The following is a 16,572-nucleotide window of genomic DNA, read 5'->3' on the forward strand; positions in this document are numbered from 1 at the left end:
AAGTCCGTTTTCCCGCAATGCAGGATAAAGATATGAAAAACAAACAAACAAACAATATATATATGCTACATCACAGCACGCTTGGAACAGTGATACCTTTCCGAGTAAACGTTTTCAAGGCTTGTTTTTAAAATATAAAACACCAATAGCCTACCATCCAGCGCTGCTGTGGAACGCATGTTTTCACTTGGATAGGACATTATGCGTCGGAAACGCTGCAGATTGTCGGACAAGTTCTCATTTTTGGAGAGTTTGCTGCTTCAAGCCTTCTCAATGTGTAGACTACGTCCTTGACTGAAACTTTAGTTTGCTTAGTATTAAATCATCCAATAGTGCAGTTGATGTTTCTCATCCAAAATTGTTTTTTTATCCAACACTGCAATAAGATCTTCACCATGCAGCAAATACAGGCAACCAAACTTTAAGCATCTCTGATTTAGATCGTTTATGAATTGTAACAAATGGTTTGTAATGTTCAGGCGATGGGAAGTGGAGAACTCTGCGAATTTGATTTATCGTGTCTGTCGTCATAATCGTTTTCAACGGTTTCTGTCTCAATATGGTGGCTGTGGTTAAGGTTTGGTAGGCTATACTTCCATGTTATGAAAAAAACAAAACAAATATTACATAACTTGTTGCTTAATTTACTTTCAAAACTAGCATAACTATGATGCTTTCTTGTGATAGTTATGAAGATAACAGAGCAAGTAAGACCTGATAGTGGGCTATCTTTGTGGCAAAGATTTATGGTGAACTTTAAGAGACTAGATCAGCGGTTCTTAACCTTTTGCCTTGTCGGCACCACCTTAAAATTACCAACCAGTTCTCGCACCCCCTCCTAAGATTGGCTGAAAAGTAACAGTCGCCTACAGTTCGAAATTTTTGTTGAAACCTGGTAAAACAACATTGCTTCTTACATCATATTATAACAAACCTTGATAATTCAATATACCCACACCGCCTAGACACAGGTCTCGCACCCCTTAGTGGTACTTGCACCCCTGGTTAAGAACCCCTGGACTAGATACAGTAGATACTAAATTCAATTTTCGCTTAAAACTCAAAAAGTATGTTTAACCATTTGTTATTCATTTCAGATCATAACTAAGCAAACTGAGTTAAAAGCGTTGAGGCGAGGTAAGCGTTCACCTAAACATTCAGCTTATCATTATCCGATGAAATGGTGAAAAAACTGTTCTCTTGGTACTTTAAAAACTGACGCGATTAAATAATTTTAGTTTTGCACTCACCTGGAATTGGCACTAAAAGTAGTCCACGCTTATTAAGCCCATCTCAAGACCGGACAATTTTGGGCCTAAGCGCATGGGCCTATTAAGGTTCTTTGTCTCTCCTGTATAGTACATTGAGTAATTCCGGACTGGACAAAATTGGGCTCAACAAGCGGGTGGGCCTATTAACCGTGGGCTTAATAAGCCGGGACTACTGTTTATAATTTGTCTCTCATTCTAATAAAATACAGCATCGGCATCAAGATCGATCATAACAGAACTGCCATTTGCTTGTGCAGGAAATGTCAAACTGAAATATAGTTTGGAAAACCTCAAAGTGAACTTCAAAACCATCAATAAAAAACTTACAAACTTATCGGGTGAGTTGACAAAGGAAGAACACGGTAGTTTAAAAAGGTTGTAAGTTGTAACATAATTCCAAAGCAAAACTTCGTTATTAAACTTTTCACCAAATCTTCTTATGATTTAACTGATAATGGTTTGATAAAGATGCGTAGTGTGATAAAATATTCGAAACATTTGCAGTCCACTTTGTTTACAATTTGTTAAAAATTTACTCAATCATCCTGGAGATATGTTTCTTGTTTTTATGTAATCTCTTCTCAAACTATTTGTGCATGTAACTTACTTGCAAACTCTTTCGATTTAAATGAAAATGGATGTCAAGTAAAAAAATTGCTTCCTGTTGACTAGCGTTGTTTTAACTTTGTTACGTTGTAGAGTATTTAAAATAAAAATATCGCGATTAACTATCAGAAAAATAGCAAGATCAAACACATCATCCTCATAATAATTGTTGCAACAGTACAGGCTGAACCTGGTTGGTTCAGCCCAAATAATGGATACCAGTACTGAACGACCAGTGGCGACTGGAATTGGAATGATAGCAGATCCTCGTGTGAGAAGATAGGCGGTGACCTCGCCACCGTTGGAATGAGGGACTACAAGATGCGCCTGTGAGTATCGTGACCATGAGGTTCTAGTTGGTTGCTCCTTTTTGATAAACAAATAAACTAAAGAACAAGTTGTGCGGTATTATCAGACGAACTGTTGTGCCGCCACTGCCCAAGGGTGGTAAAAGGCAGAGCCCCTCGACCCTTGAAGTGGCGAAGAACAAGGTTCAAACGAAGAAGAAGAAGAAGAAGACGAACTGTCATTCAACAAAATACAGTCGCAATGATCTTAAAATGCAGTAAACTAATAAATGATCACCCAAACTAGCAATTGATTACTGAACATGCGTGCGAACTGTTAGCATTTGTAATTCCCCTTTTCAACAGATTTCAAAATTTTTCATATTTTTGCCGTGCACCAGTCAATCATACGTTTTCCAATGAGTTTCTTCTAGTGATGTGCATTGTAGTATTGTACTTTTGTTTTGTTAATGCTGTTGATTAGTTTTCAGTTACCCTTTTTTTGTTGGGCAGCGAATTGATCTATTTTTCTTTCCTTTCAACTAATTTGTAAAAGTCCCCTCCCCATTAACACCACATTTCAAACGTATTTAATCTCATGTTGTTAGATGTCCACATTTCACACCTGTAAGAGTTGCAGTAGCCTAACCCTAATTTTGTTTTTGCCAATTAACCTGTTTCCACACTGTTGTCAGTGATGTTACAACTGTTTCAGTTATAGTAATTCGTCTTTTAGATTATGTGCTGTCATCATAAATATCTGGTTTTAACTATTACATCAGGATGTTTTTTTTAAATGTTTTTTTTCAAATCCAATTTTCGTAGAACATTTATATGACGTTGAAAAATTAAACCCCCATTCCCATAATTACATACGAATCGATTTAACCATAGTCATAGCCATTCCCCCTTATTTAAACAAGGCTAATTGATGTTATCCAGGACAATAGCAGGAACCTTGTTGTACGGCGACTGGGCTTGGGTGGGTATGCATGACGTCACGCAGGAAGGCATACACGAATGGATTGACGGAGTGGTGTTAACAGAGAGCAATGCTCACTGGAGCAAAGGACAATCAAACAACTACAAAGGAAAACAAGATTGCGGCAGCCTTCTGGCAAAGTCCGATCCTCCATATGGCCTGAACGACAACTCTAGTACCAATAGGGCTTTAGGGATTTGTGAAAAACCTTTACCATCAACATGACAAGAAAAACGCAACGTCAGCTCATATTTTGATTGTTTGTCCTTACTATTATTATTGTCATTGTTCATCAGCATCATGACTGTTTATTTCTCAAACATTTGTGCGTCTTGTCTCATTTTGATTTTCACTAAAGGAAATGTAGTGCGATTTTAGCGTAGTGCTGTTTTGATCATTGTGCACATTACTCATGCTCTTTAAAATTGAGAATACTTTTGGAATTTAAAAGGAAAAAAGTGCTTTTTTTGTTTTTTGAATCTTTACCCTCGGACTGACAAAGCCTTGATAGGTTATTCCTGGTAGTTTCGCATACTTGTAGAGGCTTTTGCCGCAAGGTCGGTTACCGAGATTAGCAGAGTGAAGTTTTCCGATTGTTGCCTTGGAATTATTCCATCCATTAGGTGCCGCTGAATGGAGAGCAGTCCTTAGAATGCGTTGCTCAAACGCACACCCCGAGAGTCGAACCAGCGCCGTTTGATCTTAAAGGTTTTCCGTTCACAAAGCCACGCACTATAACCAACTGAGCTATCGGGGCAACTTTAACCTTTTGATCCAAACTAGTGCACATTTTCAGCTTAACATGTAGCCTATTTGCTATGTGCATATTTAGGCTAACGCACAATTATTAGTATTATTAGCCCACATAATCTAAAAACGAAAAGCTAAAAAAAATGTCAACATGTTTTGCTCAAATTTTCTAAAATTTCAACAGGTTAAAAATTATATCTGAAATCTTACAAAGTGGCCTACAGTAAGTCAAGCACAGCTTGAGCTTAGTATGTATAAACTTTGTACATACTCAATGCACAAATTCTACTAACTTTAAGTCACAATAAATTGTGATCATTTAAAAAACAAAACTAAACAGAAGTTTAACATTTTAGCAAAGCTTATCTGTCCAAAATCTCAATAGGCTAAAAGTTATTTTTGAAACCGTATAGCCCAACAAAAACACACACATTTTTAATTGAAGAAAAGCAAAATGAATGTAATTAACACTAAACACAGATATATCAAGTCATCGTTACACCTTTGGTTTGAATGAAACTCTAAACTAGTACCGTAAACAGGTTGCCTCTGCAACGCAATAGTATAATATCTGTGAGCCGCCTGAGACGGTGGGCCCGGGGTTTTCATGCGATCGAAAGAAGATTGTGTTGTCATAGATAACTTGCGTTAGTAAAATATTACAGCTTCTTATGGCCTATTTTTAACTTGCATTTTAATTTTAAAAACAGGAACCCCTTAAATTTCTAAATTGCGCAAATTAAGTGACCCGTGTCCTTCCACCACCTCACCCCTGGCACCGGAGTCATAACCTTAGCCATTTGTGTAGTTGCTGCTCTATTGCAAACTGAGAAGTGAAGCATCTTATTTAAATCTTTAATGCAATATAAAGTGCACTAAATACGCTGGTTATGGTGTAATCAAAGCAAATAGGAAATAGTTCGAATCTGGCAACATGCCTAAACGTAATTTGAAAGAACACAAAAAGACAATTTACTACGGTACGTAAATATAACGATTGTAATGTAACTGAAAATACAAAATACAAACATTTTAGAATTCAAAAAAGTTCTCAAGTGGTCTTTATTAAAAAGTAAACACAGACATTAGCAGCGCATTAATAAAGATACCCAAAAATAGCTCATTGCCATAAACATTGTCTTACGTACGAAGATGTCTTCAAATAAGAAACTATTTGTATAGCCTACTATTGATCAGCTAAGACAGGAATTTTCAGTCTGGGGGTTGCGAACTCTGTGGTGGTCGGGAGACGTCTGAAAATCCAGTGTATTGTTTTCAGTTTTTTTTTTTGCCAAAAAAGATTAAAATCTGTGTTTTTCGAAATCGACCATTCCTCGACCTGAGGCCGCCAGAGGCGGTCCGTCCCCCCGCCCCCCTTAGCTCCGCCGCATTGTGAAAAGACATTTTTGGTTTCAGAAGTTTGCATTGGAACATCAAAACGAGACATAACTAGATGTCGTTGTGAATCAAATTTGGTTAAAATTTGCATTAAATATGCTTTTGTTGAATATTTTTATGGGAGGTCGCGAGACTACGTTGATTGCTCTGAGGAAATCGCGGTGCAAGAAAGGATAAAAACCTCTGATCCAAGGTAGCCTACAACATTGTATCCCAGAATTGCAAGCTTGTGACCCTTTTTCTCTTCACTTGGATCGGCGAGTCTAGTTTCCGAGTCTAGATTGTCAAGGCCAGGGATAGGCTGTCGTAAATTACCAATAGCCTAGAGACAGATGTCAGGTGTGGTATGCAGAGGTGGGCAGTAGCGCGCTACTTTTTTGGTAAAAGTAGCGGTAGCGGCGTTACATTTTTGTTTGGAGGAGCGGCTGCAGTAGCGGCGCTATTTTTTTCCAAAGTAGCGGTAGCGGGAAAGGCGCTACTTTTTTTTCAGTCGCACTCCCGCTACCCGCTACTTTTTTATTTAAAGTGAAATAAATACTCGTTTTCTTGGCACTACTTGCGTGGCCAAGCTGCTATATTATATAGCCTATATAATTGGTTTGGTTGTAAAGTTTCAGCCTTTTGGGAATCTCGTTTTCTGGTGTGGAGCTGCCTTCTTGCGATCAAGGTATGAAATCAATAATGTTCATTTTAATAATAACTGAAGTAAAGTTGTAATATGGTTTATAGAATATAGACTACATGCAGTGAGCATTGCCTCATCAGTCATCACCTCTGCTAAGATGTCCAAAAATAAGGTTTCATGATTATTTTTTGGTAAGCGCCTCCACGACGCTCAGAATGACGTCGGTTCGACGAACGATACCTGGAGTCGCGATTGTGTCCGGTCAAAACATTGAATGAAAAGTTTGAAGGTGAACAGGAAAATTAGCTTCCTTGAGTTCGTTTTACATTTTTGATTTTTTACCTTAAATTGAGCTGTTCAAACGCACGGGCAGCCTTTATCAATTAAGATTCGTTTGGCTTGAAAGTTACGACGCAAGCCGGGTCCATTTCTAGTAGGCATCGTTTGTTTAAAATAAAGCAAAATCTTGGTTTGCACGAAGTAAATCATTCCAGTAAAACCTGGAACACACCAAGCACACCCAACGGTCTTGAGTATTGACTACAATGGCGCCATAGAATCAGTAGCGGATCCAGGGAAGGGGGCGCTTGATCATGTGTGCCCATCCTCAAGACCGAGAAAAAGTTTTTATTTTTTGCAACACTGTTGCACACGTTTGTTTGCTCGCTGCATCGCGCACTCTTATATTGCAACTTAACTAGCAGCATTGGACAAAGCATATTTTTAGAAGTACGTAAAAGGTAAACATTTGTGTGCCATTTAAAAACAACAAAAAAATAATACACTTTTCGAACTTAACATATTGCTAAACTCAACAAGCAAACAACTAAATTAACCCTTCCCAGTGTTCAAATTAAATGCGAGTTAAAATGACTAGGTCTATTAGTGAAGGTGGTAACACTTGGACAATTTTCTAAATTTTACTGAAAGATTACAGCTACTGTACAATGTACAGCTTTACACAAAACTGTAAAAAACTTTGTTCAATGATAATAGTTTATTGAAATCTTTCTGTGGATTAAAGCTTAACTTAATTTTTTTAGGCAACCAGCTCGCAACTTTTATATCAATTAAGTTTTAATATGTTTGAATTGATTTGGCCAAATATTTAGTGTGTGTTTGGAATAATAAATCAAAGGACCACAAAACCCACGAACTGCAATTGTTATCAAATCGTTTGAACCACAGCGTCTGGACTGAGACAAAAAGCGACAAAAGCGATAAAAGCGACAATGCAGATGACAAGGATCAATTCTGTCTGTCAAGTTTTTTTTACTTTTCATAAACGTAATGAGATTTTAAATAGGCCTAAAAAATATTCAGAAATGATTTAAATGCAGTAAATTCGATGCAAATGATTTCAAAAATAAGTAACTAAAAACGATATGCTGCGAAACTGCATCATCGCTTCCTTCAAACTGGTAAACAGCTCCACTCTGCAGCGTGCTCAGATGAACTTCATGGAAGATTGGTAAGCATTTTATCGCAAAGCATTAGGTTACTTTACATATAAGCCAGTGGCGTATGTACAAGTTTACATATAAGCCAATGGCGTATGTGCAGGTTGATTTGCAAAGGTAGGCTGTGCAATTTAGCAACGCAAGTGCCAAACTGGTGGAAATAACAGGCTCCCAGGCTCCTACTCACCTCTTAGCTAGCCTAAGCCTGATAAAAGCTTAAAAATACGAGCACATGATTAGAAAATGGACTTGTTTGTTAAAGTACATAATAACTGCTTCCAATTTTTTCTATGGCAGTTATGGATAAGCGCATGCAATTTTATGAATGCATAGCTGACTATTATTGAACACTGTTTTGGTGAAAATACCCAAAACCGATTTCAAGATAAATTTTGAAAAGTCATGAAAGGTTTTGATTGAAACCCTTGAGACATAGCCGCATCCAAATAAAATGTTTCATGGCCTACCTCTTAAATAGCGCATTGCCGACAGTAAGCAAGACATGCAAATCAAACTCTGCATGAGTTTCGCCAAGTGTTCTTGTAATTGATGTTTTTTTAGGGCTAGAGATGAAGGATTGTATGACAGTGCAATGGTTCCCAAATGCTTTTGCTATGTCGTCCTTTTTATTATGTCGTTCTTTTTAATATGTCGCCATTTTAATTTTTTTGATTGTTTAGAATTGATGCTGCAGTCTGAGTTGTGATAGGAAAATTTGCAATGCACTAATATGACAAAAGGAAAGGAATAGCCTAACTATGTTCAGCCGTTTTGTTGTGGAAGAAAGAGATGTTTTATTTGACCTACCAGCAAGAGAAAAAAATCGACTAATTACACAATACAACACGGTTATAGGCGAATTCTTCGTAAACAGTTCTTCGTAAAGCAATTCTTCGTAAGCAATTCTTCGTAAAACAATTGTTCGTAAACAGTTGTTGGTGAAATGAAATCCGTAAAAGAATTATTCGTAAAGCATTTCTTCGTATACATCAAATCTCCATTGCATGCACGAATAAATGCTTTGGGAAGAATTGTTTTACAAAGAATTAACTTTACGAAGAATTGTTTTAGGAAAAATTGCTTACGAAAAATTGCTTTACGAAGAACTGTTTACGAAGAAAACGTCGGACACCATACAACACTTATATAATGCAGCACCGAATAACCTTGTGCTTTCCTAGTCTAGATGCTGCCTGTCATCAAGTTACTGCAATAGTATATCTTCCTTAAATTAACAACCGTTAAGTACAATCACTACATGTTGCACATAAAAAGGTTCACAATCGGCGATAGACTTATTCACAATATAATGCAATTTTAAACAACCAGGTTTCATGTTAAATTATTTTTGGTGAGCGCCTCCACGACGCTCCGAATGACGTCGGTTCGACGAGCGATACCTGGAGCCGCGGTTGTGTCCGGTCAAAACACTGAATGAAAAGTTTGAAGGTGAACAGGAAAATTAGATTCCTTGCCTTCGTTTTACTTGTTAGATTTTTTACCTTAAATTGAGCTGTTCAAACGCAGGGGCAGCGTTTATCAATTAAGATTCGTTTGGCTTGAAACACACGAAGCACGCGAGTTCCATTTTTTCTAGTATCGTTTGTACGAAATGAAGCAAATCTTGGTTTGCACGAAGTGAAACATTCCAGTAAAACCTGAAGCGTACTAAGCACACGCAAACGGTCTTGAGTATTAACTACAATGGCGCCATAGAATCAGTAGCGGATCCAGGGAAGGAGGCGTTGGATCATCTGCCCATCCTCAAGACCGAGAAAAAGTATTTATTTTTTGCAACACCATTGCACACGTTTGTTTGCTCGCTGCATAGCGCACTTTTATATTGCAACTTAACTAGCAGCATTGGACAAAACATGTTTTTAGCAGTAGGCTACGTAAAAGGTAAACATTTGTGTGCCATTTAAAAACAACAAAAAAATAATACACTTTTCGAACTTAACATATTGCTAAACTCAAAAAGCAAACAACTAAATTAACCCTTCCCAGTGTTCAAATTAAAAGCGAGGTAAAATTACTAGGTGTAGTAGTGAAGGTGGTAACACTTGGACAAATTTTCTAAATTTTATTGAAAGATTACAGCTACTGTACAATGTACAGCTTTACACAAAACTCTAAAAAGTTTGTTCAATGATAATTTATTGAAATCTTTCTGTGGATTAAAGTTCAACTTAATTTTCTAGGCAACCAGCTCGAAACTTTTATGTCAATCAAGTTTTAATAAGTTTGAATAGATTTGGCCAAATATTTATTGTTGCGTTTGGAATAATAAATCAAAGGGCCACAAAACCCACGAACTGCAATTGTTATCAAACCGTTTGAACCACAGCGTATGGACTGAGACAGAAAGCGACAATGCAGATAACAAGGATCAATTCTGTCTGTCAAGTTTTTTTACTTTTCATAAACGTAAAGAGATTTTAACTAGGCCTAAAAAAATATTCAGAAATGATTTAAATGCAGTAAATTCGATGCAAATGATTTCAAAAATAAGTAACTAAAAACGATATGCTGCGAAACTGCATCATCACTTCCTTTAAAACGGGTAAACAGCTCCACGCAGTAGGGAGCGCAGATGGTCGTCATGGAAGATTTGTAAACATTTCATCGCAAAGCATCAGGTTACTTTTAAAGTTTACATATAAGCCTGTGGCGTATGCTGCGCAGGTTGGTTTGCAAATGTAGGCTGTGCTACTTAGCAACGCAAGTGCCAAACTGGTGCAAATACCAGGCTCCTACTCAACTCTTAGCTAGCCTAAAGCTTGATATAAGCTTAAAAATACAAGTACATGATTAGAAAATGGACTTGTTTGTTAAAGTACATAATAACTGCTTCCAATTTTTTCTATGGCAGTTATGGATAAGCCCATGCAATTTTATCAATGCATAGCTGACTATTATTGAACACAGATTTGGTGAAAATACCCAAAACCGATTTCAAGATAAATTTTGAAAAATCATGAAAGCATAGCCGCATCCAAATAAAATGTTTCATGGCTCACCTGGTGAATAGCGCATTTCCGACAGAAAGCATGACATGCAAATCAAACTCTGCATGAGTTTCGCCAAGTGTTATTGTAATTGATGTTTTGTGAGGGCTAGAGATAAAGGATTGTAGGCTATGACAGTTCAATGGTTCCCAAATGTTTTTGCTATGTCATCCTTTTATTATGTCGTCCTTTTTATTATGTCGTTCTTTTTATTTGTTTTGCTATGTCGCTATACTGTTCACCTTTGCATTTCAAATAATTTGAACAGTCGAAATAACGTTATTGGCTAAATCTAAGCCCTCATCAGGAATTTGAGAATATTTCTAAAAAACACAAAAGTTCTAAATTTTAAACGTATCTATGGCAAAGTGTAAATATGTGAAATATATTCTTAAAACTCTCAGGCTTGTTGCGTTGTAGGGCGTAGGCCCGTGCCAGTCTGTGATACAAAAAAGTGAACTCTCTTCCTAAATTATAGAATCTGCAAAACCGTACAAAACTTGTTTTTGTCAGTAGCAGCGCCACTAATCGGGGGCGTTGACAAGGGGGTCTAGGTGGTACTTTTGGACCCGAGCCCGGAATATGTTAGAAGTCCGGAATATTCCCGCGACTTCAAACATGATCAAGATCTTAGTATAATCGCATCTAAAGGAATTGCCATCAGAGGTTAAAACAGCCACTTCAGTTGTCAGATGGTAAAGTACCGGGCCCTCTTCCGGATATATTGATTTCTCTAACCACGATTTTTTTTTTTTAAAACGAAATATTTTTCTTCACCCACTTTTTAATTCTGAATATATATCTTCTTTGGTGGTAATCACTTCTAGCTACTTGCGTCTACTTTACAAAGAATTAATTTCAGCCGAAAACTCTAACAACTTTAAACATACCGACGAAGATCGTGATTGAGAGCAAGAATTTTGCGGTTTACGGAAAAATCCCTAATGCGTAATTGCACAGTTGGGGAAATTCGTGGATACAACAAATCTTTGAGAATATAATAATATACTGTACATATAAATGATATTCCTCTTAATTTTCTACTTTGAACGGCATGTGTCATCCTCATTTTAACAGCACATCAATAAAAGTTTGTACACAACCTTTATATGCATAACATTGTCGATGAAGGGAGCCCGAAAATAAATTGGTACCGGGCCCGAAAAATCCTGTCAACAGCCCTGCCACTGATGTAGCGCACTGCTGTCCACTCTACAGTCACTGCTACTGGTAGGCCTATATATTATTATATAATATATATATTTATATTATATAATTATATATATTATACTGTAGAAGACTTATTTTTACAGCTGGAAGATTAATTCAAAGAAAGTTATAATTTAAGTAGCCCCAGGAAACAGCACAGATGTGCACAAAAACAAGGAAAACGCCACAATGCAAGCATGTAACTTGTAAAAAAACAAAAAAATATTTGAATGTAACGACCAAACGTTACTGCCATACCCGGTCTCCCATACCAGTGTAACATAATCAAAAGATGCTTCAAACAATGAACCACATCATCTTCGCTACCAAAGGTAAAAAGGTATTGCTTATATTCAGTAATTTCATAAAAAGTATATACCGTATATATATACGAGCTGAAAACAAAGCAAAAAAATAAATCACAACAATCAGTTACTGTTAGCAAAAAATTTTAATATTCCTAGCTTATTGTAGACCTAGTGGTTTTTAACATGGGTCTATCAATATCATATTAGAATTATCAGACAAAATAACAAAATTTTATTCAAATGCATTGCAACATGATCATTGCAGATAAGTCAATGCGAATGCCTTAATACAGTGGTTCCCAACGCACGAGTCGCGACCCAAAGTTGGGTCACCTGATTATATTTTGGGTAGCTTGTTGTATCTTGGAAGACAAAATAACAATAAAAATTTCTAAAACGTGAAGAGATCGATCACAAAACTGGAAAATATAAACACAAGTCATGAAGCGTTTCATGTCGAGACATCGGAAAGCTTTGTAGCAAGGTTGTAGTGTAAGAACGTTTAACAGTTTTCGTTTTTATTTTTTTATTATTATTTATAATGTAAACCCAACAAAATTTCAGTCTCAAACAAAAATTAACTTGTCAAAATTACGGGATATTGATTGTAACGTTCACTATATGTCACGAACACTGGAAGTGGTAGGCACTTTAACATGCAGACTTCTAATAAACCACGAAGCAATCAGATGTTACGTTGTCCATGATGTGCAATGGCGGTTCATGAACCAATCACATATTACGTTGCCCGTGACGTGAAATGAGGCGAAAGACAAAGTCACTGTATCAGCTTGCATCATTGCATGGTTGATGCAGTGCTCTTCAACCTTTCTGTCCGTGATACACCTTTTTTCAATTTTTAATAACTTCGTATACCTCACAAATAGCAATGTTTAATTGTGCACAGGAAGTGAAAAACCTAATAATTAATTATTTGTTGGTTAAAGTGATTATAGTAGTCTTGAACTGGGCACAAGAAACTACGCATGCAAAAGTGCAAAAAACGTCAAAATTGAAGTTGATTTAATGGCTAGCTTGTTGCATTGTTTCGGCAAGTTGGACATAACGTGGTGTTAGCTCTTTCTCTATTCCTCCCCGCATTAAAAAATAGGTTATGGATGAATTGTTCGTAAACAGTTGTTCGTAAAGCAATTGTTCGTTAACAATTGTTCGTTAAATCAATTCTTCGTAAAGCAATTCTTCGCAAAGCAATTCTTCGTATACATCAATTCTTCGTATAGGTGAATTGTTCGTAAACAGGTGATAGGTGAATTGTTTGTGAACAATTTTTCGCAACAGCAAGGTTTGTCTTGCAATTTCCGATGAAGGTGCGTAATGCAAATTTTCCTGAATAGCCAAGTTACGACGACACAAACAAATAAGCACAATGAAAAAGCTCATTTTTTGTTATTTATTGGAATACAACAATTGTCTGTGTTTAGCAATTCTTTGCTTACACTACCAATACTACTTTGAGTAACTTCGTACAAATTGTCCACGAGCCAAGTTTAGTATGAAGTATTGTGTGCAATTCCACGCAAGTAATCACAAATTTCATCATTTTGAAAGTCTTGACGCCAAGTTCGGACGACTCTAGTTAGTCTTTCTGCACTGTCCTTGTACTTCTTCTTTGGAGGGGGTCCTGCCTGGCCACTGACATACTGTTCAATGCGAACCTCATTTAGGTTTTGCTCTCGCTTGATTGCAGATATGAACTTCCAAATATCTGGATGATTTGCAGATACCTGGAACATGAACCCTCTGTGCCATCCTTCAATGCTATTATTAGTTTTGGGAAGGCCACTGGGGACGCCATCATAGCAGTTCCACATTTGAATTGCAAACATTGGAGGACGGCGCCCTTGACGACGATCTGGGCGCCCAACCCAAGTGTCTTCAAAGTAGTCAATTACTGGCTGAGCAACATCTGGTAATACATTCCCACCAATGAGAATGTCAAAGGCCCGGCTGACTTCATCAATAGGCACAAAGGCCAGAGACGACAAGATGCGCAGCCTCAAAGCAAACTCTTCACTTGTCTCGTACTGCTCCTTCAGGCCACTTGATTGCGTCTTTCTCCAAATGCACTGGCATAAATGGAACAAACAGCCACGGTGAGTTGAACGTGGGTACTCTCTGCTTAGTGCATTGACCATGGCCATCTCAAAGTCAGTCATGATTGTCTCTGGAACAGCGCAACAGCAGGTAACAACTCCTTGATCTTTTGCAGCAGATGAATGTATGTCCCTCTCCTTTTGTCCCCCAGCAGGGCATACACCAGAGGCACTGAAGTGTTTTCCTTCAGTCCGTGTATTGTGTAAAGCTGTTCAAACAGTGAAGGCACTGTCTTGAAGGTGCCGTCAGCATACCAGTGCTTTGAACGGGCAAGGAGCAGCAGATTTCTTTCAGTGGCAAAAAGGACCATACGGTTACCTCCAGGCCCAGAATCATAGGCCAAGAATGTTACACCAGCAAACGTTTGCTTGTACTCTACTGGAAGCACAATGTCACGGGGAGAATGTGGGATTGCCGGGCCTGCATTTTCCTTCAATCGCACTTGGGTGACTGCCCTTTTCATGCTCTGCACACTTGGCAGTTTTGCTGCCGTGGCTTGACTGAGTCCAATAGTTTTTGCTGAGACGAGGTAACTTGGGGCATCACGACTGTCTTTTCCTGCACAACGAATATTTTCCATAACCTTTGCTGCTTCGACATGACCAGCATCTCCAGCATGATTGTGTTCACCTCTGGATTGTACAATGGCTGCCATAGCAGTTGTTATTCGTGCAGGACATTTCTTATTAAAATGCTCACATTTCCAATAAGTAGTTTCTTGCCCTTGTGCTTTAAGTGCACTATAATCTTTGTAATAAAGCTGACCACTATACAAAAGTTCTGACTTTCCTTTTACGCTGCTCACAAACTGTAATGCCATTCTGAATCAGGGACTCTACACTCTGTCTGCTCGTCTACACTCTACAGCAGTTATTCCCAACCGCGGCTCTTAGAGCCGCATGCGGCTCCAAGCTAGCCTTCTTGCGGCTCCCATTGACCTCTGAAAATCCCACAAAAATATAAAAAATCTAATAATTAGGGCAATTATTTTTTGACTTGTCAAAATTGTTCACGAAGTCAAAATTGTTTACAAACTGCAGTGTCGTTATGTCGTAGAGGTTGCACTGTCACTGAAATTTTCATTGTACTTACATCTTACACAGCGATGTCAGGCTGTTTTTTGAAAACAAGAAAGTGAATCTAAAAAACAAGCCCAAAACAGGCAAATCAACACAAAAACAAGCCCACTAATTTGCAACCAATACCAATTAACATAAAGCACGCGATAATTTCTTGAGCGTTTTCATGCGGCTCCATACGTAGGCTACTCTGAAGTTTAAAATTCGGCCCCGACGTCAAAAAAGGTTGGGAACCACTGCTCTACAGGTACAGCACGTCTTTAAGCACGATTAGCACATCTCTAACATATAGGCTACCCTAATTGATTGTTCGTAAATAATTGTAACTGTTTTTTTTTAAAGCTGTAGCCTAACTTTTATGAACATTTGTTTACGAACAATTAGTATTACAGTCAATTGCATGCCCGAAGAATTGCTTTACGAAGAATTGATTTTACGAACAATTGCTTACGAACAATTGTTTTACGAAAAACTGTTTATGAAGAAAACGTCGGACACCAAAGAATCAATGTCAAGTATCGAGTTTCGTTTGTTTGACTTGATCTCAACAAGACTGGAAAATCCTTCTTCACACAAACAAGTAGGCATCTGCACCAAGACATCAATGGCTTTTTGCGCGAGATTTGATTGGTTCGTGGTTTATTAGAAATCTGCTTGTTAAAGTACCTACCCACGAACACTATGTCAGACAAATCATGACAAATTTTTCCACACATTGGGCCACACATAGTCTGGCGTGGTAACACGCATCAAAGACAAGGTCCCAAGTGGTGTATGGACTCATTGCTTTCTCCACATAGAGGCCTTTGCTGCAAAAAAGCTGTCTCAAGAGCTGCACGAAGTGTTGAATGATGTTGTGAAGTGTGTAAACTTCATTAAAGCAAGGCCACTAAATCGGAGTTTGTTTTTGTCTTTGTGCACTGACATGGATTCCGATTATTAAGCATTGCTGCTGCACACAGAAGTGCGATGGTTGTCACGAGGTCGTGTCCTGAAGGGAGATTGTGATTTGCGGGAGGAGATAGCTATCTTCTTGAGGCAACAGAACTGTGTGGGATTAGCCGAGAAGTTTTTGCAAGAAAAATTCAACGTAAAAAGTCGCTTACCTTGCCGATATATTTGACTCTCTAAATTTTCTAAATTTATCTATGCAAGGCAATTGTTGTACGGTGATTGATCACGCCGAAATAAGTTTCTGCTTACCACAAAAAACTCATAGGCCTACTCAGGAAAAGTTATGTCACCAGAGATGAGTAGGCTACGATATGTTTCCTCAGCTAGCGCAATATAACTTATTTGTGGCAAGGAAGTTGACATTAAGTAAACCATAATTGGACACCTGGAACAGCAAAAACAGCAAAACCGGCTGGAAGTTGCAGCCGACATGCGGCTATGCCTAAGCTAAATGACGACACGATTTCAAAAACTCACTGACGGCAAGCGAGTACAGATATCTCAATGATTTGATAAGCAT

The 16,572-nt window shown here is 37.9% G+C and overlaps 1 protein-coding gene across 1 annotated transcript; it reads left to right on the plus strand.

Annotated features, from left to right (window-relative positions):
* Positions 1 to 1,302: 1,302 nt before the first annotated feature.
* Positions 1,303 to 3,499, plus strand: LOC145767541 (hepatic lectin-like). Its single transcript, XM_082579383.1, has 2 exons — positions 1,303 to 2,206; positions 3,107 to 3,499. The coding sequence occupies exons 1-2, from the start codon at positions 2,184 to 2,186 to the stop codon at positions 3,369 to 3,371; spliced, it is 288 nt and encodes a 95-aa protein (XP_082435509.1). The 5' UTR covers positions 1,303 to 2,183; the 3' UTR covers positions 3,372 to 3,499.
* The last annotated feature ends 13,073 nt before the right edge of the window (positions 3,500 to 16,572 follow it).

Source organism: Aplidium turbinatum, chromosome 3 (assembly GCF_918807975.1).
Source record: "Aplidium turbinatum chromosome 3, kaAplTurb1.1, whole genome shotgun sequence".
Taxonomy (NCBI): Eukaryota; Metazoa; Chordata; class Ascidiacea; order Aplousobranchia; family Polyclinidae; genus Aplidium; species Aplidium turbinatum.

Bases quoted from the DNA above. Each gene is read 5' to 3' on its own strand.
- LOC145767541 (XM_082579383.1), top strand. From the start codon at position 2,184: ATGAGGGACTACAAGATGCGCCT. The intron at 2,207-3,106 runs GTGAGTATCGTG...GATGTTATCCAG, and splicing joins AGGGACTACAAGATGCGCCT to GACAATAGCAGGAACCTTGT.